This window comes from Hypomesus nipponensis, chromosome 14 (assembly GCF_054491055.1).
Source record: "Hypomesus nipponensis isolate SF chromosome 14, ASM5449105v1, whole genome shotgun sequence".
In the NCBI taxonomy this organism is placed as follows: Eukaryota; Metazoa; Chordata; class Actinopteri; order Osmeriformes; family Osmeridae; genus Hypomesus; species Hypomesus nipponensis.
This window is the reverse complement of record NC_140374.1, coordinates 18,424,495-18,451,598: the sequence shown is the minus strand read 5'-3', so window position 1 is coordinate 18,451,598 and position 27,104 is coordinate 18,424,495. Positions and strand designations below refer to the sequence as shown.

Sequence of the window (27,104 nt, the reverse complement as noted above, 5' to 3'; positions counted from 1 at the left end):
CTTTAGGCACATACAGTACATTTAGTCATTTAGCATTTAGTCATTTCATACAGTAAACAATTATTACATGTGTCAAGACATAGAGCAATACTGTGTTGTATTCTTCACCGTACATCTCAATGTTTACAAAAACTCACTGCACTGAAGGCAACACCACGATAGAAATAACACATTAATGTGATATTTTGAGCTTTGGTCAAATCCATAGTATCATCAAAATAGTCACATTTGAAGGTTCCATAATTTTCTTCTGTCCTTATGTGGATACGATCTATAGTACATTCCATTTACATTTTTATAGTTCAAAGTGTACAGCATCAAAACCAACCCTGAAAACCCCAAAAGTAAAACCTTGAAAGGTGACATTTTAGATCAGGATCCAAACTGACAATCCTGTTCTAAACACCTTCCTGGTTCCTGTCTTCCTTAAACCAGTGATCTACCAAGGATGGTCATTCAGTCCACCTGTTCATTCACATTCTCCCAGGACAAAGGAGGCATCTGGGTCCGTGAGGTTCTGTCTCTTCCACTGTTGATAATCTTCATTCAACCATGATGGGACAATACAGTAAAAAATTTGACCATGTGACTATGACCACAACCACTAGTTTGTTATCTGTGTTCTCCATCTGTCAGTCACACCTTGATCGTGCAGTTCTTGGGGTATTGAACTGACATCCCTTTACACCTGCATGGTTCTCATCCAATCCAGCCCACTGATCCTGGATAGTCCCATGGTAGAAGGGATGTTTTTTGGTCTTCCTGCCATCTCATGTTCTCAGTCAAACATAGTGTGGGTCAGGCCAGACAGTCTGAAGGTTTCGGCAACTTGCCTGGAGTGTTGAATCTTGGAGGACAGGGCCTCCAGCATGTCGTTCTGGTCCACAGCTGTGGCAGTGCGGTAGATGAAGGTCCCTAGTGACTCCAGACCCCTCATGCCCAGGTTCACGCCACAGCCTGTAAGGCAGACAAATCGAACGATTGTTTAGTAAGAGCAAAACAGCTAATAGCTGTTCATTCATACAAGTATCTTCAAACACGGTCAAAACCTCAGAATCAAATCACATTTTATTTTGTAATCTCCGAAAAAATGATGCACCAGGTGCACATGGCAAAGTAAATAAGTTAAAAAAAAAAATCAATATTTTTCTAGGCTGACCCATAAAGACGATTCTGCCTACAGCCCTGGTACACACCTGTGTCAAAGTTGAGCACGCGAGCCGCCTCTCCCTCTACGGTGACGGCCACGTTGTCCCCCTCGATGTACGCCGCGCTGACACAGCGGTGGGACAGCTGGACCTCAAACAGACGGCGGCTACACTGCATGCGGTGCAGCGTCAGGTCATTCAGACGTGGCTCGATGTCTGTCTTGTAGGCGTTGAAGGACTGGTGGAAGATGTTCTTCATGATCTGCAGGAAGAGGGTATACAGAAATGACAAATTTGAATCCGATTGTTTATAGAAAGTGTTATGCTCTGTATGACGTGAATTTTGTTTCTTTTTTGGGAGGCAATTTTACATGGAAACTATTTCTCTGTTCAATTCAATTGGATTTATTGCCATGAAAGAACAAATGTTCATATTGCTAAAGCAACAGTGTAATTACAGAAATTACTATCTTCTATATGAATTAGGAACAGGAAACAATATATCTCTCTCTCTCTCCCTCTCTCTCTCTCTCTCTCTCTCTCTCTCTCACACACACACACACACACTCAGTCTCTCTCTTTGCTCATCTATGCTCTTCTTAGGCCTTCACTAGCTATCCGTAACCAGGTAACAGGGAGTGTGTGTAGATGTGTGCGTGCAAGCGTATGTGTGTGAACAACATACTATGTGTCACACAGTGTGCCCAGTCTTGCTGAGCGTGGGAAGCTGTAAAGGAGAGTGTGTCTGGTCTCTTACTCAAGTGTTGATGCCCACGCAAGGTGAGATCAGACATCATCCTCCATTAGCCAAGCGGAGGATGTGCAACATTATGTCTATGGCCATGGCTCACCAAATGTGCACATCTCAAGGTGAAACCTGCACGTCTCAAGTCTCAGCAGAATCTTTAAATGTTTGTCAGCCTCGCCTTTCTGGGTGCCGGGTAGGAGTCAGGGAACACTGGATCCAGCTGGGAGAATGCTTCTCCTCTCCATTTACAGAAGGGCACAGATGGCCACGCACACACACAACCAATGAGGTTCAGCCTCCACCTTGCTCAGACACACATATACACTTGCGGTCATACACTGTGTAATCAGCCAAGATACACAATGGTGTAGTTGGAGGCCATTTGCTGAATGAAAGGTAAGGAGTAAGTAGGTGTGAAATTCAGTCATGTGCTATTATTAGCCCTCTTTTCACTGCATTAAGATGGACATGCCAAGAGCAGTATCCTGACCAAGCAGAGAGGAGGTAATCTCCTGTGCTACGTGTGAGAGCATGAAACACCATGTGATCTCAACATTAAATTAACTACTGAACCGTGTATTCATTCAATGACTATATTTCTGTAAACCTATGTCCCAATGTGTCGTCAAGGAATCTTGTTGAATGCCTGATGTGTGAGATACGGGGCAGCTGGGAGCCCTTACAGAGGAGTTGACGGTGTGTCGGAGGAAGCGGACCATTTTGGTATCGTTGGCGGGGCACACCAGGGCCATGTAGCGATGGCGGAAAGTTCCGTAGATCTTCAAGTGAAAACCTGGCTTGGTTGCAGGGGTCTTCTGCTCTCTTAGGGCCTCGACGCCGTACGCTGACAGATCAAAATACAGACTGTGCGCCCGAATCTCTGGGGTAGGTACCTTGGGAGAGAGAGAGGGAGAGTGAGAGAGAGAGAGAGAGAGAGAGAGAGAGAGAGAGAGAGAGAGAGAGAGAGAGAGAGAGAGAGAGAGAGAGAGAGAGGGACAGAGAGAAAGAGAGACTGATTAGCAACATTAGCAAATAAATCGATTATGCTTTCTTAATATCAACATTAGAACAATATTACTTTATTTAACAACAGAAGGGAGTGGTAGATATGATCCCTTGATTAAGTGATACAGGAGATGACCTACTGAACCTCTCTCACCTCTCTATTTCTCTCTATTTCTCCACACCTCTTTCCAACTTGACCCTCTATTTTCTCACACATATTGATGTCTTTGTTTGTCTCCTCTATCCTGTCCTGGTTGGTCACTGTCCGTCAGGTTCCTTTAAGAACATAAAACAAACCCAATGCAGGAATTTTCCAGGTACAGTCTCTTTACTTGAGACTGTATATAGTTGAAATAGTCCTGTATATGGTTTAAATAGCAAACATCCCTGTGCCTCCTTCCCTCAAATGAGAATTGATCCTCTGCCACATTAATTAGATGAACTAGATGTGCTCACACAGTGATGATAGCTACCAAGTCGGGGGAAGAGTGAAACTAACCATGTTGTATCCTGTTGGGCAAATTCAATAAATAAGGGAAATGACCAGAGACAGAGAGGGCCGGTAGCACCAGGCTTCAGGCCTCTGAAGACAACATATGAATAAAACTGTCTCCTAGTAATCTGAGGAGAACCTAAATAGATATAAACAAACCCCACTTTCTTTTTTTCCCTCCCTCTCTCTCTCTCTCTCTCTCTCTCTCTCTCTCTCTCTCTCTCTCTCTCTCTCTCTCTCTCTCTCTCTCTCTCTATCTCTCCCTCCCTTTCTCTCTCCCTCTCAATGTCTCTATTTCTCTCTCTCCACCTTCTCTGTAAGAGTGGAGTAATTCCTCCCAGTCAAAATCAGTTACAATGAAAAAAAGGAAAAAAAGACAATTGTTTTTTTATGATTTAGAGTTAACAATGTTATTACATTGTCACACACAGCCATGTCAAACAGAATATCAAATAAACAGTCTCTTATCAGTGTTGCTCAGTGGCTGTGAGCTGGACGTGTCATGATTGCTTATGTAAAATGTATCTGTCTGCATCCCGAGGGAACATGTCAAATGTGTTTTTCTGTCTATCATGTCTGCCTATCTGTCTGCACACCCTTTTCTCCATCCACTGCCTGTCTGTCAGCAGGCTTACCTGTCTGTCTTCCTGTCTGTCTGACCATGTGGCTGCCTACTTGCCTACTTGACTGCCTACCTTATCTATTTGTCAGTCCATCTGTATGTATACCTGTCTGTGTCTGATCTGTCCATCTGACAGCCTGTTAGCCTACCTCTCAAAAGCAGCCCTAAGGTCAGGCAGGGCAAAAGAGCAGTTGTTTGTTTTCCAACATGTTATTCACTCGTCTTAATCTCCTGTGCACTGTCTCATATCTGCTTCTTCATTATTCCACCATCCTGCTGCCTGCTTTTCTCAGGAACATGACTGAGTCATCAGCACAGCACGTTGTGTGTGTGTGTGTGTGGACCCTCTGGTTGTCATGACACGTGACCTTGTGTCGATGAGAATTTCAATACGGATGATGTTGTTGTAAAGAGCCTTGGGCCCTAATCCCTCCCAGTAAAATAGTTGGGCATCGAATTCCAATTTGTGCCAAGCTGCTCTGGACCAATCCAGGTCATTGTTCGCTCAATGAGATGCTAGGCTAAACGCGGTTATACTCGCGCTGTAATATCCTGTCTAAACACTTCCCAACAACACTCACCAACATGTTGGGTTTCTTTCGAAGGGCTTTGTGACACTTAGTGATGACATATGTGAGTGCGTGTGTGTGCGTTTCAAACCTGTCTTTGGTCCAGTCTCTCGATGGTGGCATTAGCTCCATATGCATGGCAGGACTCTACAGAGTAGTCAGAACTAATGCCCAGCACAGAGCAAGAGTCTCCACAAGACCCATCAGCTACAACAATCACTCGCGGCCAGTCACAACCTGGGATCCGACGCAGGTATTCCTCTGTGAACTTAGAAAAAGAGAGATTAAGATGGATAGACGGAGGCAGAGAATTAGAGAGAGAGACATAGAGAGAGAGACAGAACATGAAACACATCTGCTACAGAGGGATTTTCTTCAAAATGGCCTTTCCAACTCGGCACCATTGTGTTAATAACATACCTAGTGATTTATTGCTGTATGTTAGGAAGGAAGCTGTGTATGTCATTGCCCTCTATAAAACACTAGAATCTTCACAGTGACCTTTGCAATATAAAGACTGTAATGGAGGCAAGCATAGAGAGAGAGAGAGAGAGAGAGAGAGAGAGAGAGAGAGAGAGAGAGAGAGAGAGAGAGAGAGAGAGAGAGAGAGAGAGAGAGAGAGAGAGAGAGAGAGAGAGAGAGAGAGAGAGAGAGAGACAGACAGACAGACAGACAGACAGAGAGACAGACAGACAGACAGACAGACAGACAGACAGACAGACAGACAGACAGACAGACAGACAGACAGACAGACAGACAGACAGACAGACAGACAGACAGATAAATAGTTAGTATAGAGGGCAGGAAGAGAGAACAATGTAAGATAATCTGTGTGCAGTAAGGCAGAGGACACCAGACTTTAAACTACAAAAAATATATAGGCAGAAATGTCCGGAGGCTCTAAGTGTGCTTAATCCATTTACACTGCAGAGAACATGTGCTTTCACAGACCACACATCTCTGGCAAGCAGAGAGGAATAACTCAATTGTCAGACACACAGTCCTCTGAAATGAAAAGGTTTGGTCGATGTTAGGCCTCTTAATCAGCCGGATGTTATATCTGATGAAAGGTATCCTTGATGTAAGTCAGCAGACTTAGGGGGTGGCAGAGAGAAGTTGTACACTGCTACGGGCACTGGTCATCACTGGAGGACAGCTATGCTGGCAAGGCCAGACAGGCCTGAGCCAAACTCCTTCCGTTCATTCACCTACTGTGAATCTTTGTCAGGACCATTTATTTATGTTTTATTATATTTTTTGATCCACCTTACACTTGTGTTCTTGTTACCCACACCCAACCCTTCTTTCTATGCTTTATCACCAATGGTGGCACCTTGCAAACAATCTGCTGCAGCTGTGGTAATCGAGCCATGACCCAAAGGACACATCCATCACACTTGTCTCAGTCTGGATTCACCATCAGTTGATTCATGTATCATGAATCCATCCATTTATCATATATTTCACCACCCATTCCCATTGAATGATGAACCGATGAACCCATGGCAAGGCATATCTATAGTCAGGTTAAAGAATATTGCCACAAAGAACACCAGAATGAGCCGGAAACAAACCGTAAGGAAATCTGTAGCGTTCATTGAGAAAACGATTCTATACAATGAAATGTAACGTGAATATTTCCTGTTTCCAGTGTTACAGAGCCTGGAGAAGAGTTCCTTCCTCGCTGGTCTCTCTGTCTAATCTCTCTCACCAGTGTACCAGTCTGATTATTTTTTGAGAAGCAGAAACCCCTGCCTTTGTGAACTCTAACACCCCCGCCACACACATACACACACGTCTACACACACATCTACACACAGCCGTGTGCCTTGGCTTTGATTGCTGCTTCATGGGGAGGATCAAGTTCACCCGAAAGACAGTCAAACACATCAACAGATCCCTGTGACTGAAATGGGAGATTTACCACTTATCAGCTTGCACTCGCATTGACTCTCTCACTAGAACACTCTTGAGCACACACTAAAGTTAGAAGCATTTTCATGCTGAGTTTATAATCCACTATTTTAAGAGAAACATAATGTTGACAACACCTTAAATTGTCAGTTCAGCATCTTGCAGACCTTAACAACAAAAGTCACAATTGTACTTGTGTCAGTCATATATGATTATGGTTTTCTTTGCCAGGCTACCTTGGTTCCCAGATGCACCTTGATTTCCACCTTCTGTTTTTTCTGTTCCAAGATGCTCAGCAAGTACTCCTGAAACACTCCTATTTTGGTGAAGAAGTGTTCATTGTGCCAGCACCCCTCCATGTTGTCAAAGTCTACACCGAGTCCCAGTAGGAACTCCACACTTCTTGGGTCGAGGGCGATCTGCTGGGGCCGGCAGAGCAGAGCCGTCCGGTACCTCTCATCCAGTACAGTCAGTTTCAGCACCTTTCCCGAGCGAACAGCGACCAACGCAGCTGTCAATCCCACGGGCCCTGAGCCAACGATCAGAACCGATATCCTGGCCCGCCACTGCCTAATCCCATCCACGCTAACTTTCACAACCACATAAATGACCACAGCCACCAAAGTGCTGAGCGCTGTGTCGTACGCTACAGCACGGTACTTTTCCTCTGCGCTTTCGTTGATTCCGTTGATTCCAGCGTTTTCCGTCTGAAACCGGTCCATACTGCAGCTCAAAATATATGATGTAAATATGGAAAGTGCGAATTAGATATATCAGGCTTTCATGCGCTAGCACGCCGTCTCGCCCTGGCCACAGCTCAAAGAGTACCACGCATATGCTGCTCACCGCGCTATTCAAACGCATAAGCTGCTGCCGAGCAGATGCGACCCCACACAAGTTAAACAGCACATCACATTTATTTAATAATTTTCCACCGAAATACAACAAATGGCTTATTGACAGTGTGGCCGTTGCTTTTTATGTTGGAAAATCCGCTGTTACGGCTTAGTATTGTTATTTAAAAAAAATATTCGCAAGAACACGGACACTGAAGGGGTGCGGGGGGCCTACATGGCAAGCTGCAATTTTATAGTAGGCGTGGACTGACATTGTTTTCAATAATTATAACTGTTAAACCAGATGTATCTATTAAAAAACATGTTTTTCTGAATCAGTTTAAATGATGTTGGGTTCCATATAGAAACAGTAACCTGATATGAGCAGATGTCTTTACCAGTGCACCACAGGAGCTGAACAGTGAGCCACAGTTTTACTCCCAGGAAATATTGATCATCTGTATCTAAAAGCAGAGGTCGATGCTAGCTTAATTTCTATCTTAATAGCTTTAATTTCCCTCCCCTCTGCTCCCCCCTGTCTCTCTGTCTCAGGGGCATGGTCAGCAGCTGCACAGTAGACAGGGGCAGAGTTGGAGAATCTGCAGCTGGGGTTACTGGTGAGGACGGATCCGCCTATTCAGAGGCTTGTCTGCTGAAAATGGAAATGCAGATTCACGCAGAGAGCATGTCTGTCATGTAAATCACACTGCATCACCACCACTCCTGTCCTATCCTTTCATCATCTCTTTGAATTTCTTCTCTTCTACTCTCCTAACCATTTGTGTTCTCCCACTTCCAGTCCTAGAAACAGGCAAGCCTGCAGACAGGAGAGATCACCATGTTCACAGGATGATGGCTTTTTCAAGGATATAGTAGGTTGTTATAGGCAGGAATGTCATTATGTTACAGCAAAAAAAATAAAAAAAATAATAAGAGCTTGACAGAAAGGATTATTGTGCAGCGGTTGGTAAACACACCCCGTTCTGTATCACTAATTACTTCATAGTCCTTCCCACATGAAATTGGCCAATCTTCTGTGTTCGCCATCTCCTCTATAGTGGTTCATTCATCCATGCCCCCTTGTTATTTCTCCCATGACTGTGGTTCCTCCTGCGAGTGCTGACTTACTCCATAACGACCTAACAAGTCACACGCAATGTCCTATTTAGCATTCAGAAAATGTTCTGACCTTTGAGACTACCCAAGCCTGACCAGTCAAATGAATAATGAGATTGGTGGGAGCGGTGCTGACAGGAATGTGGCATTGTGGCTGATGATGTAATCGTGCAGGCTGTGGAAAGGTGGTGAGAGAGCAGGCTGGTGAGCAATAAATCAACACGATTCAAAAAGAACGGTCATAATACACATCGTTATTATGCAGAGGATTTTTTAAGCGTCTGCCTGTGCATGAGTGTTAATGTGAGTGTATCAGAGAAAGAAAGAGACAGAAACTGAGACCAAAAAAGAGGTATTTGGCTATCATACAATGAAAGGTGACAGACTCATGGACCACTATGTCTGATCAGATACTATGTACAGAGTGAAGCAATACAGGTTGTGTTCTATTCAGAATGTTGACCCAGTAACAGCAACATTTATCAAACAATCATCAAGTATATGTGGACAGTGGACACCTTTACTAGCCCGAGAAACTGTTATGGTAGGTGGCAGGTGCACTGTTTATTTGACTTTTCTATCGATCTTTTTACTGTAGTACATTATCTCATAGTTTGATGCCGTTTGCATTGGCAAAATTAGTATATTTCTGTCATAGCATTTACATTTCAATTGAATATAACAGAAAGATAGAAAGAGTGTGAAAAGAGAGAGAGAGAGAGAGAGAGAGAGAGAGAGAGAGAGAGAGAGAGAGAGAGAGAGAGAGAGAGAGAGAGAGAGAGAGAGAGAGAGAGAGAGAGAGAGTGAGAGAGAGAAAAAGCTCAAATGCAATACTAAGCCTTCTCAGGTAATTGGTTTCCACTGCTTCTCTGGTGCCTGGCAACGTGTGGCCAGTCAAAGGTCCTGATTTGAGGCAAAATAGGGCACTAATTAAAGACAGACCAGTAAAAGGACAGACAGCATTGGTTATTAGTGATGATGCCCAGGTACACAGTGACGGGCTGAGAAATCCTGTAATGACCGCGCAATGACGCTTCTTTGGATCTTTCTTTCAACCAAAAGGATTTTCTCTCTTTCTTTCTCTCTGTCCTTTTCTTTCTCGCCCGCTTTCCTTCTCGCTCTTTGTCTTACAGAACAGAAAGAACACAAATAAAAGCACAGTAGCAGCTAATCAGAGATGCTCTTCAAGGGCTCTCGAGCTTGATCAAGCATCTTGTGATACATGGAAACTTGCTTGGTTTAAAGCTTCATATTAACATCCTTAATATGTTGTAAGAATTAGTCTAATTCAGCCATGAAGACTTGGATTTAAATCTAATAATGCTACTGAGAGGATGTTTGACACGGCCTCGCACAGTCAAACACATACATGCACTACCTTTCTCCGAAACAAAGCACAAAAGAGTCTTTCACAACCTAGCCCAAATCTTATGGACACCAATAGACGTGTTCAAGCTACAGATCGTTAGGGAAATATGACAGGCCTCATTACATGCAAGCCTTCAGTTTACCATGGCCATCAGGGAGCAAACATGCTACAAACTGTACATTTGACCACTGTAGCCAAATCATGTTTGTGGCTAAGCTAAAAATAAATGAGTGTAGATCGACCATGTTTTAAGTGCCAGGTACAGTGTGCTTGTGCCATACATGTTAGGCTCGACAGAGAAGAGGGAAATGGCCCTGGCCGACAGACTTGGCATTGGTCCAGTGACAAGTGACCCCTGAAAAGTGGATCCAACCGCACACAGCTTGACATTGGTCACTGCAGGAGGAATAGAACCAGACTCTCCCAGACCAGCGTCCCCTCAAAGCCCTGCGGCAGACAGACACTTCCATGAGGCATAGTTTAGCATAGTCATAGGTCTGACCCTCTGGCCCAAACTGTGGAGAACATACCAGGGATGGTGCTGGAGTCGGTCCGGACCCTTGGGTTGGTTTAACGGCTTTGTCTAGCAGTGTCTGATGAGGTGCTAAGTGTCCAATAAAGACATATCAACACTAATCAGTAGAGGGTTTCTTTCAAGGCACCCCAACCCCAACTTGGCTTGTGTGCCTGTACATACACAAATACACACACACTCCTGAAAACTGGTTAAAACAGCCTGTGCTCTGAGCAAGAATGCATGGCTGCTGGAAACACATATAAATAGACATATATAAACATATTGGGAATGTTGTATTTTTCACATGATCGGTCCACATTACCTTATTTGGGAGGAAACCCAACATTATCCCCCCCCCCCCCCCCCCCACACACAGACACAAATCCAGATGCATTCCATTAGATTTAATAATCCAACAGACAATTCCTGCACCCAGTGTCCATGCCAACACATCTGACCCACTGACTGTGTGTGCCCCTCTGCCAGTCCTCTTTAACATATGTTACCCTGCCCCCACTATTGTCCTTCGCCATGCACATTAGGCACATTACACTAGTTTGGCGGGGCAGTAGTGCCAGGCCTCCTGCACATAGGCTGCTTGAGCACACGATGGGAATGCTGGTGCCAGGGGAACAGGAGAAGCTCATCCCTGCTAACAATGGTTTATTACAACCATGAAGCAATCGACACATGGCTTTAACAACAGCTTGCAAATTAACTGTCAGCCTTGAATTCATTTATCTTCCTCAGTGTCCTTCACCAAATGTCTCGAGATGATCCATTGCAATACGTCAAAGCACTATCCTGTTCTTTCAGAATCTTTCCTATTTGTAGTCCAGTAAGATACTAGATAAGATTGTTTCCAAAATATTGCCCATGTTTTGATAACATGCGCAAGGATGGTCCTTGGTAAACTTAAATTATGCACCAAAAATACAATTTAAGAATATTATTTCACAGCCATCACAAAGATCAAAAGGGTCCACAAAGTAGCCCTTGTGCAGGTCATTGTGTGAGTCACAATTCTAGCCTTACTGAATTGAAAGTGATGTGTGTTCTGAGGTTACACACCAAATAATCTACTTTAATGGGGGCTCATGCCGCTCTGAACAAAACACAAATAACTGAAAAGAACAGATGGAGTCACCATGGTTACAAGATACAATAACATCACCTTATTAAACCATGGAAAAGCTTGAGAATGAGAGCCCAAGATGATAACCAATGGCTCCACCTGAGTGTGGACTGTATTGAACACATTTCAACAGATAATAACAAAATTCCCTCTAGAATTTTCTTTCACAGGGATCACTATCTATCTATCTATAAGTATCTATCTATCTAATAAAGTGACAGTTGGGTATGAATGCATGAGTCATTTTGACTGTAAGAAGAATCAAACCGTGATGGATCAAACTGTGATAGGGCAAGTATTTTAGTAAAACATCTTAATTAGAATAGAGCTTGGTAAGACTATTCATACATGGAGAACATGCAGTATTCAGCAGTTCAATAAATGGCTAATGTAAGATAACATGAGTTATCGTAAGCCTGTATGGGGGACTTTACTTAGACATAACAGGGGTCATTGTGTTTACCTGCCCTGATAAGTTCAACTTCCAAGTAAAGAATCCTCACCAAGCCCATTTTTTACTTGATTGTATTAAATGAAGTATGATAGAATGGCAGTATCTTCCCCTCAAAATTTGCTATTACTATTTATAGAGACTGTACATCATAACTGATCGACAAATGTGATTTACAAAGTAATAAGAGAGGAGCAGACGTTGAACCTCCCTGATAGCCATTGGCGCCCTCTACTGTCTAGAATGACGGCATTAAAGCTCCTAGTGACGATTACTCCTGTAGATAGCAGAAGTTAAGTGTACCAAAAATAAATTAACATGGTGTATTTACACAAATAAAATATACATTTTCAGAAAATGGAAATTTTGCTTTAAACTATTATTTAATATGAATGTTTCAAAGTTAAGGCATAATAAAACTTACACATCATCTCTGTCAACAATCTCACAAGCACATGCATAAAAAAAAGAAAAAGAGACAATGTTGCTAACTGAGAATCGGAAGATCTTTCCCAATCACCTTACAGCATAACATATTAATATGCTGGTGTGACAAAGTGAAGTCACCCCTTTTTGCAAATTGTGTCAAGTGAAATAATGAAATAGAAAGGTTTAAAATGTCTATATTTACATATTGGAATTCTCCAAATTAACATTTCAAGCGGGCTCTGTATTGCCTGATTGGTACATAACAAAGCTATAGCACAACCAATACACAAAGTTACAGAGTGAGAGAGCTGTTACAGGGCATTGTACTCCACACACTTAGACGGGTCAGTAGAGAAGTGCTTCTGGCAGATGGTCATCAACCTCTTCAGTCCCTGAAGGTGGTCACAGTGAGGAACAGAGAAATGTTACAATACAATGTGAAAGTATGGATGCCATAATACCAAAAAGGTTCTACAACTGGGAAACTGAATGAGCTTTCATATCAAAGACTACAGTATACGCTTAACTGGCTGATTCAGATCTCTCACCTGAATGTACTTCCTCTGTGTCTCATCGTTGAGGACATGGGCAACGTGTTTGGAGAAAATCTTCTCACGGCCAGTACGCGCATGGATACCCACCATGGTCACACCAATGGGCCAGGGAGCATTCCCGATCGCCATCTGTAGGTAGGCATCATTTGCCTGGAAGCAACAGTGACAGGATTAGAGACAAAAACACTAGATCACAGGCCAGCAGAGGAATCCTACATTCGAAAAACAGCTAAGAAGCTAAATACCTTTACATATTCTCTCTCCATAATGAACTTGATGATATCTGTAATTGATTCTTTAATGTCTGCTGGCAAACTCTGAAAGAGATAATGACAAATGTATGCATTGAAAACACAAGAATTGACCTGTAAAGTAGTAAATAAATACAAATAAATTTAAAAAGTCCTACCTTCTTGCGTAGCTTCCTGAAGAGAGGTTTCAGATAAGATTCGGTCTGTTTGTGGGTGGCACTGGCCAGCTTGCCCTGAACACTCCGTTTCACATGATCTTCTCGACGGTTAAGGTCTTTTGCCCACACACCTAGCAGGAACTACGATGGCAAAACAATCAAAGTCAACCTCCATCCTCAGAAGGTCCCCAGCACAAACCAAGAAAATGGTCTGAAATAGATAGCTGTTACACTGTCTGTTACATAATCCGAATATCAGAAAATTCACTCCTGGAATGTATCCCGTAGCAACGCCGAACAACAGAATGCTGTGCTGTATTCCGAAGATTCAATACAGAGAAAAAGTCACTTCAGAAAAGTCACTTCAGATGTAGGCTAGTCAATCAAACCAGAGCATCTGACTCAGTCTTACCCTCAGAACTTTGGCAATGACATCCTGGTCTCCGTGATCGTCTCCCGTACCCAGCCATTTCCCCAGAGCCTGTTGGAGAACAACATCAACACTCACAAAGTCCAAAAACTGAAGGCGAGTTGAGAAGGGGGCTGGTACCTACAATGTTTTCAATCTCTACAGCAAAGACATTAGCCAAGTGCTCAACTATGGACCTTACATTTACATTTAGTCATTTAGCAGACGCTCTTATCCAGAGCGACTTACAGTAAGTACAGGGACATTCCCCCCGAGGCAAGTAGGGTGAAGTGCCTTGCCCAAGGACACAACATCATTTGGCACAGCCAGGAATCGAACCGGCAACCTTCTGATGACTAGCCCGATTCCCTAACCGATCAGCCACTTGACTTCTAAATTATGTGACCAAAGCCTCTCTGTGTACCTCCAGTTCCTCAATGGTGGTGTTCTCCTCGTGCACTTTCAGGTCGTGTTGAGTGTCTTCTCCTCCTGCCTCTGTTCCCCCGACAACCTCATTCAGGTACTGCTGGTCGATCTTGTCCATAGCCGCTTTCAAGTCGTTCCTCAACCCCTAACCACAGAGAGCACAGCTAATTACCAGAGCACTTTTCCAAAAGTGTTGAACCCAGCTTTCACTGAGCCACATCAGTCAACAAAACAAAGAAAATGACAAAATATGGCCTTCGGCAAACAAGCCTTACCTTGTTGACTTCAGGGGCCAAAAACTCAATCTTCCTGAGCCTCTGGAAGGCATCATAATCTGACTCACCAAACAACCTCACCGGCTCTCCTCGCTCCCTCAGTCGTCGGATCACCTGGAACACCACAGCGACATCAAAGCCAATATATGTAACATTCAACCTTGCAGTCTACGCAGCTAAAGCACCAAGCTAACAGTCTTGAATTGTTGAACCAGGAGATCATTGTTGAACTGACCTCTTGCCGGGAGAGTGTCATGGGCAGTTTCTCCTCTGTGAGCTCCAGTTCCATTGCTGGGTTGGATGAAGAGGAGGTTTCTGCCTTCTCCTCATTCTTTTCCATCTTGGAGGAAAGCAGAGGAAAGGGAGATATGTACACTTGAAATGCCTTGACAAACCACAGACACAAGCACAGTGCAAACAGGTTGCCACTATCAAAACATTACCTTACCACTTGATTGATCATAGATCTTGAATAATAGTACGTTTGGCTTCGCGGTTCATCGCTAACATTTTCTGGAGAATCAAACCACAGTTTTCCTCTGCATTGCAATGCACTTTCGGATTCAGCAATCACATCAAAACTTACCCTGGCTGCGCAAAAAGAAATGTGCTGCACGTAATCCATGTTCATGTTGGAAATTACTCACAGTAAGGATTTTTTTCGTCTTTCAAAAGTGCTGCAAAATCATGCTTTCAGACACACATGCATCTCTGCACACTTAGATTGTTTCTTAATGGTTCACAATCTAAAAGGAGGCAAAATAAAAACAGGTGCATATGACAAATGTTGAAAATAATACACAAAAGACCCAAGCCAGGAAAAGGTACTGCTTATAAGCTTGGTAAACAAGGCGTGAGGCTCTTGCCTCTGAAGCTGAGGAGAAGTTTTCCACATGGATGCAAAACCTGGACACAACCAAAGGAAAAATGACAATCGATACCAAACTCAATATCAACCTCACAGAGCGCATGTACAATACAGCCCAAATCCAAAAAAGCCAAATGCTCAAAATGATTTTGTATATTTGACCCATGCTCATGTCCACACTTTGGCTGTGTCCCAATTCTGTTAAATCTCTTCTTTTTTTGGCCCCCTGTCCTTTGTGAAACTGGTAGTTTAAGGAGAGCAGACCCTTGTCTGTAGACAACCTCATGCCTTGTTCCCTTTCCTTTTAAAGAGATTAGGAGTTCAAGAAGCTGGAAAGATTTAAAACACCCCATTACGTTTTCAATTTTTCTTACAGCAGGGTGTCTAAAGACTGGTCTGCCGGCTCATTGTTTTCAGTAGGCTATCCGTTTGTAGTAGTTTTAATAAGTTGATGAAGGGGGTTCCTCAACTTTTGGAACACAGCCTTTAGTCATCTCCTCGCATGCAACCTATCTTCTACCTTAACGGTTCAATCCCATACCTTTCTGTCAGGCATCTCTTTCTGAACCTATGTGAAGGCATTAGCAGGTTGGGAGAGACAGCAGAGTCAATCAACGCTAAGCATCACCAGACACATACGTATAAGCTTCTTCCCAGTATGTGAGATACAGTGATACAGTCAATAAAAACATCTACACTGTACTTCGTATATTAAGCAAGAGAATGTGAATGTTGTGTGGGAGTTTATTGGTGATGTTAAGATGATGGGAAGACATGAAGGGACTATCTGGAAAGAGAAAAATAGTGCGACATACCCTTTTAATGATTAAAATAGAAACATCAGGAACATCATATTTTTACTATGGACATGCTCGTTGGGGTTACCTTGTATCCACATCTTTTGAAATATTCTTCCTCTTCCTTCCGCGCAAGATCCGCTCTTTTGAAGTATTTCTTCGAATCCTGTGAAATAAATGGAGTTTGTCAGCTCGTTTCATCAGTAGGAACAGTATCCATCAAAATATCAGTGGCAGTATTGCAGTTTGCTTCGTTTCAGTTGGACAGCTAGCGCTACACCTATTTATACATGTGTTTACGAAACCCAGTATGTCAACACTAACTCGCTAGCAAGTTACTACGCTTGCTAGCTCGCTAGCTAATGAATGTTTGTAGCTAGCAAGCTAACGCATGAGGCACACACAACATGCTTTCACTGCCACTCACATCAATAAGATCCTTATCGTCAATAAGTTTTCGTTTCCTTGCAATCTCCGCTTTAAGAATATCCATATTGTCTGTAGCTACGTCCTATCTCAACTGTTTCCTATCAACGAGAAATCCGCTTAACTGGTCTACATCGGTCTGTGACAAAAACAAGTAATGGGGTCTAACCAGTGACTAGCAGTACCAGGAAGACATTCGATGACGTTTGCTTCAGCCTTTCAAAATAAAAGCACGACCAAGCCCAGCAAGCATTAAAAACGGAGTGGCAAGTGGCACTCAAACATTGTTCCACAGTAACCCACGTTCTAGTTTGTGCGTTACAAGTACGTGTAACATATCTTTAAGTGTTTGAAATATATGCTAAATAACTGAAAATCGAATATATATGAACTTGGTATTTTAGGCTTTCAGTCTACATTCTCTACAGTTTATAGTGTGGCCTGCTAATTGAATTGGTAGATTCTTCCCTGGCCAACATCCAATTCGTTTCTTCTGATTTTATGAATGCTTTTTAACATGTTTTGATGAGTATTTTTCATTTCTCAAAGAAAGAGAAGGATGCTTCTTTTTGACCCCGAGTCGAAATTGTTAGTGACCATCAGGTGGCGCAGAGGAATAGATGTGACGAATTTTTAAGTATTAAGTCATTTATTTATTTACATAGCCTAAACGACCAGCCCCGTGAGTGTACGATATGAACATGGAAATCCATCAGATACAGATGAGAAACAATAACTTATGCCCCAGCTATTTACTTTACCAGCCTATAACAGCCTGTAAGGTTTTATTTGACTAGAATCTTACATTGAAGACGACATTCAACTGATTATTAGTGTAGACGGACAGTGATATTTGGTGCGTGTGCACCCCATTGACTGTACAAAATAACGGTGCGCCCTTTAGATTTGCATTCGGAGGAAGCATCCTCGACAGTTATTGAAGATGGAGTTTGGAGAAAGGAAAAGGAGAAGGAAGTCTCAAAGCTATAAATTGGTGAAGGATCAAGGTACAGTGGGGCGAGGAAAATGTGATGTGCGTCGGTGTGTGTCTGAGTGTTTGGCTGGCGCTGTGTTGTGGCGACACTGTAAACAAAAGAGATGGCAACGTCAATACATAGGTATTAACCTTCTGTGCAATATAACTCCCACCTCCCAAGTAATGACAAAAGAAAAAAGCATGATCGTCGCCCCCAAATTATGTATTTTTTAAAAGGCTATGAAGATCGTGAAGTGTGTTATGACAGACTATAGGCTAATTAAACACATTATAAACACATACTAACGTGCTCTTTATATTCGTCATAGTTTACATAATTTTTTAAATATTTAAGGTAGTTTAAGAATGGGAAATGTAACTTCATGCCACCCACAGGTGGTGGAATGTGAACTGGATGGTAGAAAAATCATTGATTGGCATCACAGCCCACACTGCATAGAGCTGGTGTCACATAGCCTATGAGTCTTTGCTCCCTCATGTCTAGATGATTTCATTAACATATTCCGCAGGCATTTAATTTGCATACAGGATTTAGTTTGTGTCTGTGACCTCTTAGTGATGTTCCATAAAGTGTGTAACCTTACGTTCTTTTTGCCTTTTCAAGAATTTGATCCAATGTATTTTGACAGCTCTGTCAATAGAGATGTCAATGGAGAGTCTAAAGATGCAGCTGTGCCAGAGGGTAGGCATATGAGGCTTTTATGAAATGGAAAAATATATAATTATTATGTTTTTGCTTGTAGAATTCTCTATAGTATGCTTATAGTCACTCATACACACACATTCAATTTAACCCCGTTCTTTCTCAGTCTGGCTGGAGGATGAGGGCATGGAGATCAAGAAACAAATCACAGGGATGATGAGGCTGTTGAGTGACAAAGCTGGTCGGATTTATCAACGTGTTGGATCAGAGGGGGACAGCCTAAAACAGGAGCCCCAGGAGGTGCACCAGAGCTGGGCACAGCCAGTTACCTTCCCTCTTGTATCGGAAGACCACCAGCTATGTGTTTGGAGTTCAACAGGGGAACCAGTTTCCTCTCTGTCATCGAATACCACCTCAGTGCCTAATGGGCAAGGATATAATCAGTACAGCACACGTTCCAAAACCCTGAAGATGCTCAACAACACCAAGGGAGCAGTCAAAACTAATGGTAAGGTCCAAAGGATTGCATAAGAGAACACATTGCTGTATTTTGAACCTCTAGCTCGAGACAATGTTCGACAAGAGAATCATTGTGCAGAGCAGACATGATATGGTCTGTGCCAGGCAGACAGTCTGACCTACTGTGTATGGAGGGGACACATACACCAATAGAAAAAAACACACTCAACCACACTCACAAACACACATTCACAATATGACATACACCATCTGAATAATTAGTAGACCGTTGTTTTTCCTTGTAGGACATCTACAAAAAGGGAACATGGTGTTTGCAAAGCTTGTTAAGCAGGATCCATATCCATCATGAAACCGAAATGTTGATGGATGTGTCTATGTGTATATTCCACACAGATGTTCCCCCTGTTGATGTTGAAGCTCCTTGCTGCATGTGTAACTGTAAGAGCACCCTAGAGGCTATTCTACAGGAACTACGTGGCATGAGAAGGCTAATGCAGATGCAGAGAGGTCAGTGGTGGACACACACACGCACACATAGGCGCACACACACACACACACACACACACACACACACACACACACACACACAGATAGACACAATCCAATATGAATCACATCTTGCTTTGTAGGATCCCAGGACCAACAACAGTCAATATCTCCATGCCCCCCTTGCCCTGGGCCATCACAGCGTCGTAGACCGCGTAAGAGGAGACCTGTCCACAAGGTGGCACCGTTGAGTACACCCAGTAAAAGAATTGTTGCCCCCCTCCGGCCACCCTCCTCAACTGTCACTGTACCCCCTGAGCCCGGAGGAACAAGGGTAATAAAGAGAGAGAGAATCTCCTCTCCAGCCTCACCAGTCCCACCTGATGTCACAACCGTGCAAGCACAGAACAAGCCCAGCGCTGTCAATGGTCCACACAGCCCTCACTATGGGCAACCCAGGGCACAGCAGGCTTCTGAGGTGTATACTCACTTTTATCATTTGATTTAGTAGAGAGTCATTTGTTTATCTTGATTCTTTTTCATTTTTAAAGTATGTATACGTGTGTGTGTGTGTCTCTGTCAGTCTGAGGTGCTTTTGGCAGAGGAGTATGATGTTGTCATCCAAAAGACCCAGCTGGACTCTATCCTGGTGAACTACACACGCTCAGGCAGCCTGCTCTTCAGGAAGCTGGTGGGCTGCAAACTATACAGTTTGACTATACTAGCTAACTATACCAACTAAATTATTTACTCACTGACCATTTGAGGCGTGTTATCTGTCGTGACCTCAGAAACATAGAAAATATATTGTGGCTAAACAAGTTTTGGGATTTTTGCGATTTTTGTTCTTCCGTAGGTGTGTGCCTTTTTTGATGATGCTACTCTGGCTAATTCACTTCCCAATGGCAAGAGGAAGAGAGGACTTAATGACCACCGCAAAGGCTTGGACCAGAACATAGTGGGGGCCATCAAAGGTAGGGGACAGACATTTATCGTGGATCATACAGTATGGTAGCTTGTGTGATAAATTGAAATGTGCAAATATGGTTTAAATGTTGTTTCAAACTGTGTCTAGTGTTTACAGAGAAGTACTGCACTGCTAACAGAATAGAGAAACTTCCTGGCCCTCGAGACTGGGTGCAGATCTTGCAGGACCAAATCAAGCTAGCCAGAAGACGGCTAAAGAGAGGTGTGTTTGTATGTGTGTTTAAGTGTATGAGTTTGGTCTGTATGCAGCTTTCTCAAAACGTTTTCTTTTGAAATCATCAGCACAGGCAGCAGACCCAGATGAAGCCATCAACAGACCTTGCACAGGTATGGACCTTCCAATTCTCACCCCTTCTCTCCTTCTATCCTTCTTTTTTCAGTCATCCCTCACCCTCCAGTTGTTTTCCTCCTTCTCTACCAACTCCAAACCTCACTACCCTCCGTTTCCTACCTCTGTCTGCATTCACCTTGGGTTAGTGGCTCTCTTTCAACATTTGTCTCAGTCACACTAACTCCCTGACATCTGGCATTATCATGCAGGTTACCAAATGTCAGCTAATTATCTTCACACCATGATTTCTATCCTAGTCAACAGTGTCATAGTCAAACAGCTCAGTACAGTCGGGTGGGGGAGGTATCCTGAAGATATTGGACAGTAAATCTGCTCTAGCAGAACAGCCAAAAAGATGCCACTACATTTTGGTATTGACATGGATTTGTGGCAATGTATGTCTTATTTTAATAGAAACCATTCAACCACTTGGAGAAAAAGAGGGAGAATCTCTTATAACCGGTAATATAAATAATATACAATATGAATAATTAATGAAAATAAATTATTTTAAAAAGTAACAAAGTACTTCTTTCAGACAAATCCTTTGCTCTTTTACCAGGCTGTAACTCTGGGAATTCAGCCAGTTTGATTGAGGCGAGGAAGAATGTGACAGATTAAAGCAAGTGCTGCCACCAAAGCCTTGCAACATCAATGTTGCACCTTAATGTCCTATTGCTCTACTAATTTGTGCCACTTCCACATATGTTCTTTTAATCCTGTGACTGATTTTGAATTGTGATTGTAGAAAAAAGAAGACAATAGAGTAATTAAATTAATAGATCAATCGTATTTGATGAGCTTCCATGGACTGCTTTTTCTCAGTCCTGCATACGTCCACATTGCCTTTGGTGTCTTTTAATTACTCATTAGTTTGATCCAGAGATGCAAAACTTCCAAGTATTCTTCACGTTATCCAGTCATCAATGTGATATTACAGATATCACTTCTGTCTAATTTGTCATTTCTAGAATTGACCCAGGCTTCCAACAAAAGGTTGTCTCCTATTAGAAGCAACAACAAAAACATTGTAATAAAACAATAAAAATAAATGGGTGGATGGATGGGGTCTTTATATTATACGTTTTGATTCTGATTGGTGTAGTGTTGTAATGCACCTTAATATTTACTACAGCTGTAGCAATGAACCACTATAAATGTAGGCTAATTATTGTGCAGCATAAACATTTTGTATTTCTGTTTTCAAACTTCCGATCTGTGGACCTCAACATTGTTCAAATTACTGTGTAAATCAATAAATATATTGAGCTCATGATGATGCTGTATTGTGCCTGAAATTATTATTGAACGTTGCACATTTCGGTGTCTAATACACCAACACAGAAATGTGTACACAATCTGTCTTAAGTACAGTCTGTAAGTAACATACGCGAGGAATTTGAAGATACATTAGACATTTAATAAAGTTATTTGTGCTGTAGAAAAGGTTCTGGTTACTCCTTTCGGTTGATGTGACTGGGGTTTGCATGGACCTATTTGGAGGGAAAACACAAAATTAAAGGTATACTCCATTGTTGAGTTTTTATTACCAGACTTTACAGTTCTTTAAAGGGGAGGATAAAGGCGCTTGTCTACTTGCGAAGGACCCTTTGCGATCTCATATATATTCCCAATCGGTTCAACCATTTATATTTTCTCTCTAAATTGTTATTGGATTCAGAAGCATGTGCTGCTTTTTTTCTTGATTAAACATAATAGCATTTTAAATGTAAGTTGTTCCATTGTGAAACAAAAAATTAAATGTTAATCATTATTTGTCAGGCAATCTTTAGGGGCGGCTGAATAACTCCCAATGCATCCTGGTACTATCCCCGCTCTTCTTTCGGGCTGCTCCGCTAACGCAAAGCTGGTAAGGATAAACTGGTGAGAGCAATTAAAGGGGAAACGTTACACGAATATAACTCTGCTTCAGTCCTATAACTACTACCAGACCTGCTTTAAATATGTATAGGAAAGCATATGATAGTAGCCTTTAAGTAAACTGCAGCATTAAGGTCACTTGATTGATAGTAAACCTGTGATTGCATATCTCGCATGGCGTGGGACACTAAAGGGTTAATTTTTTCCACCGCCGACATTTTTGTGCTCTGCTATTCCTATTAACAGTATTTCTGTTCATAACATGATATAAACACTGTACAGTCGGTTAAAAACCCACCTGTTATCACTAACCTATGCATTGATTTGGGCTGTATAACTCAAATTTGGACCGTGAAACGGCGTTTTTCGCTCGTATTGATTGCTCAGTTCAGTCATTGATGTTTTTGCACTTGTAGTCTGAGCTAGCTACTATGATTAGCTTGTTAGCTATCAGCCCCTTTGACTGCAAGCATGTATCTTGCCAGCTATCCGCAATAACATCACTGAAATTGCAACATAGTCTGTTTGGTTTGATGCAACCCCTTGGGTTGATTATCACGATGTGCAGTTAAATGTATCTACTATTTTTAGCATGCGCTGGCAAGCTCACTTATTAAGCATTCATTCTTGTGTTCATGCACAACGCCCCCCTAGCATCAACTAGGACCCATTAGATCAGTTGGTGTATTTCATTCAGACAAAACGTGTTGTAAATCGATTTAATGTAGCTACAACTAGCGTTACGTACTTATATCGTTATCTATCTAACTTTGCAGTCCACCATTCATTAAGTTTCAGTGTAATGGACACAGTTTGCCCCCATATGAGGATATACAAACGTTGAAACAAAATGTCTGTTTAATCGCTTTGCTTGTTATGTTTCCTACATTTCCAACAATATTCTGGTCTTCCCACCTTTTGTCTAGATTATTGACTGTTGTTTTCCCTGGAAAAGTGGTCTGGTCAGTGGTAAAGGCCTAACATTGTGCCAGCCATGTCGGTGAGGGAGTCATTTAACCCAGAGAGCTATGAGCTGGACAAGAATTTCAGGCTCACACGCTTTGCTGAGCTGAAGGGTACAGGCTGCAAGGTGGGTCAAGGCTACAATAGGCAACATACAGACATTCATCTATCACATTAGTAGTGAATGATGAAAACCTGTTGAACGTAGAGATGTTCCAAGATCAGACATGAAAAAATTAAATTGTATATCATTCTGAGCTTATAGGTACCCCAGGAAGTACTGCAGAAACTTCTTGAAGCCCTACAGGAAAACCACTACCAGGAAGATGAACAGTTCCTCGGAGCAGTTATGCCTAGGCTGGGTATGAGGAAACCAGTTACATTAACATTAATAAACCTATCTTACATCTGTCATATCCCCAGTGTGTGGCTCTGGGTTGTTTTGAAATGGGTCCTAAATAGTTCTCTGTTTTGTCTGCAGGCATTGGTATGGACACCTGTGTGATCCCGCTCAGACATGGGGGCCTTTCGCTGGTTCAGACGACAGACTATATCTACCCCATAGTGGATGACCCATACATGATGGTGTGTGCTCCCTCTCACATCCTTGTGCATGCCTGTGTTTACACCTGTTGGTCCTTCGTTATATCATTAAGAATAAACTACTGTGACAGATGAATTCACATCTTATAAACGTGTTATTACTGTAGATCCATTATACTATGTCTCACAAACTAAAATCTTCCGACTCCCTCATGTCACCCTTTACAGTTGTGTTGACTTATGAGTGAAACTGTATGTTTATTGTTTTTCTCTTCTAGGGCCGAATTGCATGTGCCAATGTTTTAAGTGACTTATACGCCATGGGAGTAACGGAATGTGACAACATGCTTATGCTGCTGGGGGTCAGCAACAAAATGTCAGAGAAGGTAAGGACACATGATAGAACGCATATCAACAGTTTATCATATATTGTGGGAGTCAGATGGCTGAGCGGTTAGGGAATCGGGCTATTAATCCGAAGGTTGCTGGTTTGATTCTGGCCGTGTCAAATGACATGGTGTCCTTGGGAAAGGCACTTCACCCTACTTGCCTCGGGGTGAATGTCCCTACTGTACTTACTGTAAGTCGCTCTGGATAAGATTTTAGTTGACAATACTATAGCTGGAGCTGTAAATGTCCAACTCTCTCAATCTCTCCTTTCTTCCACACCCCCCCCCCCCCCTGTCTTCTCCTACTGTAACAGGAAAGGGACAAAGTGATGCCATTAATCATCCAGGGGTTCAAAGACGCATCGGAGGAGGCAGGCACATCAGTAACAGGGGGACAGACGGTACTCAACCCGTGGGTCGTCATGGGGGGAGTGGCCACGACCGTGTGCCAGCCCAATGAGTTCATCATGTGAGAATACCTCCTCTGCCTCTCCTTAGCTTTTTTTCTCAATGATGATGATGGTGATGATGATACGGTGGTGATGGTGAGGATGATAACCCGTGCTGCTGTTTGTCCAGGCCAGACAATGCCGTACCGGGGGACGTGTTGGTGTTGACCAAGCCTCTGGGGACTCAGGTGGCTGTGGCAGTGCACCAGTGGCTGGACATTGTAAGGCTGATGGGATGCGATTGGCTTCTATGGCCAAAGCCAGACATGCACTGCATGAACCCACCGACGTCGCTCAACTCTTGTCCTTGTTTTTCAGCCCGAAAAGTGGAACAAAATCAAATTAGTGGTAACTCAGGAGGATGTAGAGTTGGCCTACCAGGAGGCCATGATGAACATGGCTCGGCTCAACAGAACAGGTACACACACACACACACACACACACACACACACTGTCCCAGAATACTCTGCCATCACCGATTTTGCTAAAGAACAATGTCTGATCAGACATTGACTATCAGAATTGAAAAAAAACAGTAACTATAATCCCTTCCCTCTCCTCTGTCTCTGCCTCCTCCGTCGCCCCCTAGCGGCTGGACTGATGCACACGTTCAACGCTCATGCAGCCACGGACATCACAGGATTCGGAATCCTGGGACATGCCCAGACGTTGGCACGCCAACAGCGGAGCGAGGTGTCGTTCGTCATCCACAATCTGCCCGTTCTCGCCAAGATGGCGGCCGTGTCGAAGGCCTGTGGTAACATGTTCGGACTCATGCATGGCACCTGCCCAGAGACATCAGGTGCGTGTGTGTCTCTCCATCGCTGTTTGTCCCACACACACACATACACACACACTCACACACACAATACTTCCCCCGAAATCCAAACATGCCACCCATAGAAACAATCTGCTGCACCCACACACACACACAGGCTCACCTGACTGTCTCTCTTGTGTGTTTGCCTGAAGGGGGTCTGTTGATCTGTCTGCCACGGGAGCAGGCAGCACGTTTCTGTGCCGAGATCAAGTCACCTAAATACGGCGAGGGCCACCAAGCATGGATTATTGGCATTGTGGAGAAAGGAAACCGCACTGCTCGCATCATTGACAAACCACGAATCATAGAGGTGGCCCCTCAGTCATCAACCCAAAATGTCAACCCAACTCCTGGTGCCACCTCGTAATCCTTCCCACCACCTCCACTGCAACACAAAACCGGAACCTCAAAGCTCAGATGAGTTTGTTTTTTTTAGACACATTCTAGAAACCATCCTCGTGTGTGTAAATATAAACACCTGTCAACAGAATCTGCTGGGTGGTTGTGTACATAATCCTGCTTCAGACAGTGGCCTTAGGGGCAGGGCACCACTCAGTGGACCCACCATACCGGCGATACAAATTTAATAGAGAACAACAGTAATCCATTTGCCTTTTGTGTCTGCTGCATTCTGTTACGTTAACTGAAGACGCACTTGATCGGCATGTTCAGGTTAGACTTGAGGATGATGAGGTGCTTTTCTGCTGATGATGAGAATATCCAATAATGGTGATTCATTTTGAATCTAAAGGAGTCTGGTGTCTATCGTCTCTTGAGCTCTTTTTAAAGGGTGGTCTCGTCAAGCACATGTAAGTGATGGCTTGTGGGATAGCATTTTTGTGTTCACTATTTGTACAGTTGAAAAGCCTAGTTCCATAGTTCCAGCTATAACTGATGCCTTGAAAAGAAGTGGGCTTATATATAAGTATGAACAGAAGTGGGCCGATTTTTTGTTTTTACATTCACTTTTTGTATGTTCCCCAAAACAAATAAATCATATAAGTAGAAGCTTCCAATGACCACTGTTTTACAATAGGATCATAACATTGATTGTATAAAACAAATTGAGTTTAACTTTCAAAATGTTTATGATTTACTAAGAATGTACAGAACATAACGTGCATGTTGTGTTTACAGTGGAAATTGATTCTTCTGATTAGTTGAGTTGATTTTCTCAGCTTCTTTTATGGTCTAAGTGAAAAAATAAATAAAACATAATGGAAGTATTCCACGAGTATGCCATCAAGAAATTTTAGGAGACTTGTAGGCATCCATCCACAGTATTTTTGATTTGATTGAATATTTTTTCATATGGCTTTATAGATTCATTTTGTATGCCTAAAGGTTCTCAGTTGTTGTATTCCTCTTGAAGTGTCTATTGGCACAGCTGTTTGCTTAAATAGGCAAACTCTACCCCCCTAAAGGTCTCTCATCTGTCACTCATTATACTGGAGGGAGGGCCTTAAGCCATTTCAGCTGGCCATTCACCAGATATATTGCCTTTTCTAATTGGTCTGGGTACCACACATGGTTTTGGTGGTATCTCTACTTCCATAGCAGAAATAAAACTGGATTATCTCTTAACTGAATTGTGTCTGGTGTGTCATTTGTCTTGTGTT

At 42.8% G+C, this 27,104-nt stretch overlaps 4 protein-coding genes and 1 long non-coding RNA gene across 9 annotated transcripts; 2 read left to right on the top strand and 3 right to left on the bottom strand.

Annotated features, from left to right (window-relative positions):
• Positions 1-343: 343 nt before the first annotated feature.
• LOC146258954 (uncharacterized) lies at positions 344-7,221 on the bottom strand. The gene is made up of 5 exons (XM_084672966.1): positions 6,736-7,221; positions 4,677-4,853; positions 2,580-2,789; positions 1,197-1,410; positions 344-957 (listed from the first exon to the last, which is right to left on the bottom strand). Exons 1-5 carry the CDS (start codon positions 7,219-7,221, stop codon positions 779-781), a joined length of 1,266 nt encoding a protein of 421 aa, XP_084529092.1. The 3' UTR covers positions 344-778.
• A 5,066-nt stretch (positions 7,222-12,287) lies between these two features.
• prpf18 (PRP18 pre-mRNA processing factor 18 homolog (yeast)) lies at positions 12,288-16,677 on the bottom strand. 3 transcript variants are annotated; one of them, XM_084672894.1, is made up of 11 exons: positions 16,518-16,677; positions 16,179-16,256; positions 15,835-15,861; positions 14,661-14,765; positions 14,426-14,539; positions 14,149-14,295; positions 13,728-13,796; positions 13,316-13,456; positions 13,152-13,223; positions 12,901-13,056; positions 12,288-12,744 (listed from the first exon to the last, which is right to left on the bottom strand). In XM_084672894.1, the coding sequence occupies exons 1-11, from the start codon at positions 16,581-16,583 to the stop codon at positions 12,664-12,666; spliced, it is 1,056 nt and encodes a 351-aa protein (XP_084529020.1). In that variant the 5' UTR covers positions 16,584-16,677; the 3' UTR covers positions 12,288-12,663. The 3 variants fall into 3 exon arrangements, with proteins under 3 accessions (XP_084529020.1, XP_084529021.1, XP_084529022.1); XM_084672895.1 differs by lacking the exon at positions 15,835-15,861; XM_084672896.1 differs by lacking the exons at positions 16,179-16,256; positions 16,518-16,677 and having other exon boundaries at positions 14,661-15,331.
• Positions 16,678-17,334: 657 nt separating this feature from the next.
• On the top strand, positions 17,335-21,675 carry bend7 (BEN domain containing 7). Its single transcript, XM_084672722.1, has 11 exons — positions 17,335-17,523; positions 18,118-18,195; positions 18,323-18,664; positions 19,030-19,143; positions 19,266-19,600; positions 19,706-19,813; positions 19,979-20,096; positions 20,198-20,311; positions 20,392-20,436; positions 20,855-20,902; positions 21,003-21,675. The coding sequence occupies exons 1-11, from the start codon at positions 17,460-17,462 to the stop codon at positions 21,059-21,061; spliced, it is 1,425 nt and encodes a 474-aa protein (XP_084528848.1). The 5' UTR covers positions 17,335-17,459; the 3' UTR covers positions 21,062-21,675.
• A 163-nt stretch (positions 21,676-21,838) lies between these two features.
• Positions 21,839-22,740, bottom strand: LOC146258951 (uncharacterized). The gene is made up of 2 exons (XR_014729787.1): positions 22,620-22,740; positions 21,839-21,933 (listed from the first exon to the last, which is right to left on the bottom strand). It is a non-coding gene; the product is annotated as an uncharacterized LOC146258951 (long non-coding RNA).
• sephs1 (selenophosphate synthetase 1) lies at positions 22,260-27,069 on the top strand. Of its 3 annotated transcripts, none has more exons than XM_084672899.1 (10): positions 22,260-22,310; positions 23,248-23,411; positions 23,550-23,646; positions 23,766-23,869; positions 24,106-24,213; positions 24,531-24,685; positions 24,796-24,886; positions 24,984-25,083; positions 25,255-25,467; positions 25,638-27,069. In XM_084672899.1, the coding sequence occupies exons 2-10, from the start codon at positions 23,316-23,318 to the stop codon at positions 25,850-25,852; spliced, it is 1,179 nt and encodes a 392-aa protein (XP_084529025.1). In that variant the 5' UTR covers positions 22,260-22,310; positions 23,248-23,315; the 3' UTR covers positions 25,853-27,069. The 3 variants fall into 3 exon arrangements, with proteins under 3 accessions (XP_084529025.1, XP_084529026.1, XP_084529027.1); XM_084672900.1 differs by having other exon boundaries at positions 22,275-22,324; XM_084672901.1 differs by lacking the exon at positions 22,260-22,310 and adding an exon at positions 22,394-22,515.
• The last annotated feature ends 35 nt before the right edge of the window (positions 27,070-27,104 follow it).

Excerpts from the sequence above, each read along its gene's own strand:
- LOC146258954 (XM_084672966.1), bottom strand. The coding sequence starts at position 7,221 with ATGGACCGGTTTCAGACGGAAAACGCTGGAATCAACGGAATCAACGAA. Across the intron at positions 2,790-4,676 it reads AGAGACTGGACCAAAGACAG|GTACCTACCCCAGAGATTCG; the intron begins GTTTGAAACGCA and ends CTCTCTCCCAAG. Across the intron at positions 1,411-2,579 it reads GACACACCGTCAACTCCTCT|ATCATGAAGAACATCTTCCA; the intron begins GTAAGGGCTCCC and ends CTCTTCCTGCAG.
- bend7 (XM_084672722.1), top strand. The coding sequence starts at position 17,460 with ATGGAGTTTGGAGAAAGGAAAAGGAGAAGGAAGTCTCAAAGCTATAAA. Across the intron at positions 20,312-20,391 it reads CAGAAGACGGCTAAAGAGAG|CACAGGCAGCAGACCCAGAT; the intron begins GTGTGTTTGTAT and ends TGAAATCATCAG. Across the intron at positions 20,437-20,854 it reads CATCAACAGACCTTGCACAG|AAACCATTCAACCACTTGGA; the intron begins GTATGGACCTTC and ends TTATTTTAATAG.
- sephs1 (XM_084672899.1), top strand. The coding sequence starts at position 23,316 with ATGTCGGTGAGGGAGTCATTTAACCCAGAGAGCTATGAGCTGGACAAG. Across the intron at positions 23,412-23,549 it reads TGAAGGGTACAGGCTGCAAG|GTACCCCAGGAAGTACTGCA; the intron begins GTGGGTCAAGGC and ends CTGAGCTTATAG. Across the intron at positions 23,870-24,105 it reads TGGATGACCCATACATGATG|GGCCGAATTGCATGTGCCAA; the intron begins GTGTGTGCTCCC and ends TTTCTCTTCTAG.
- prpf18 (XM_084672894.1), bottom strand. The coding sequence starts at position 16,583 with ATGGATATTCTTAAAGCGGAGATTGCAAGGAAACGAAAACTTATTGAC. Across the intron at positions 14,540-14,660 it reads TGACACTCTCCCGGCAAGAG|GTGATCCGACGACTGAGGGA; the intron begins GTCAGTTCAACA and ends GTGGTGTTCCAG. Across the intron at positions 13,797-14,148 it reads CCACCATTGAGGAACTGGAG|GCTCTGGGGAAATGGCTGGG; the intron begins GTACACAGAGAG and ends GTTCTCCAACAG.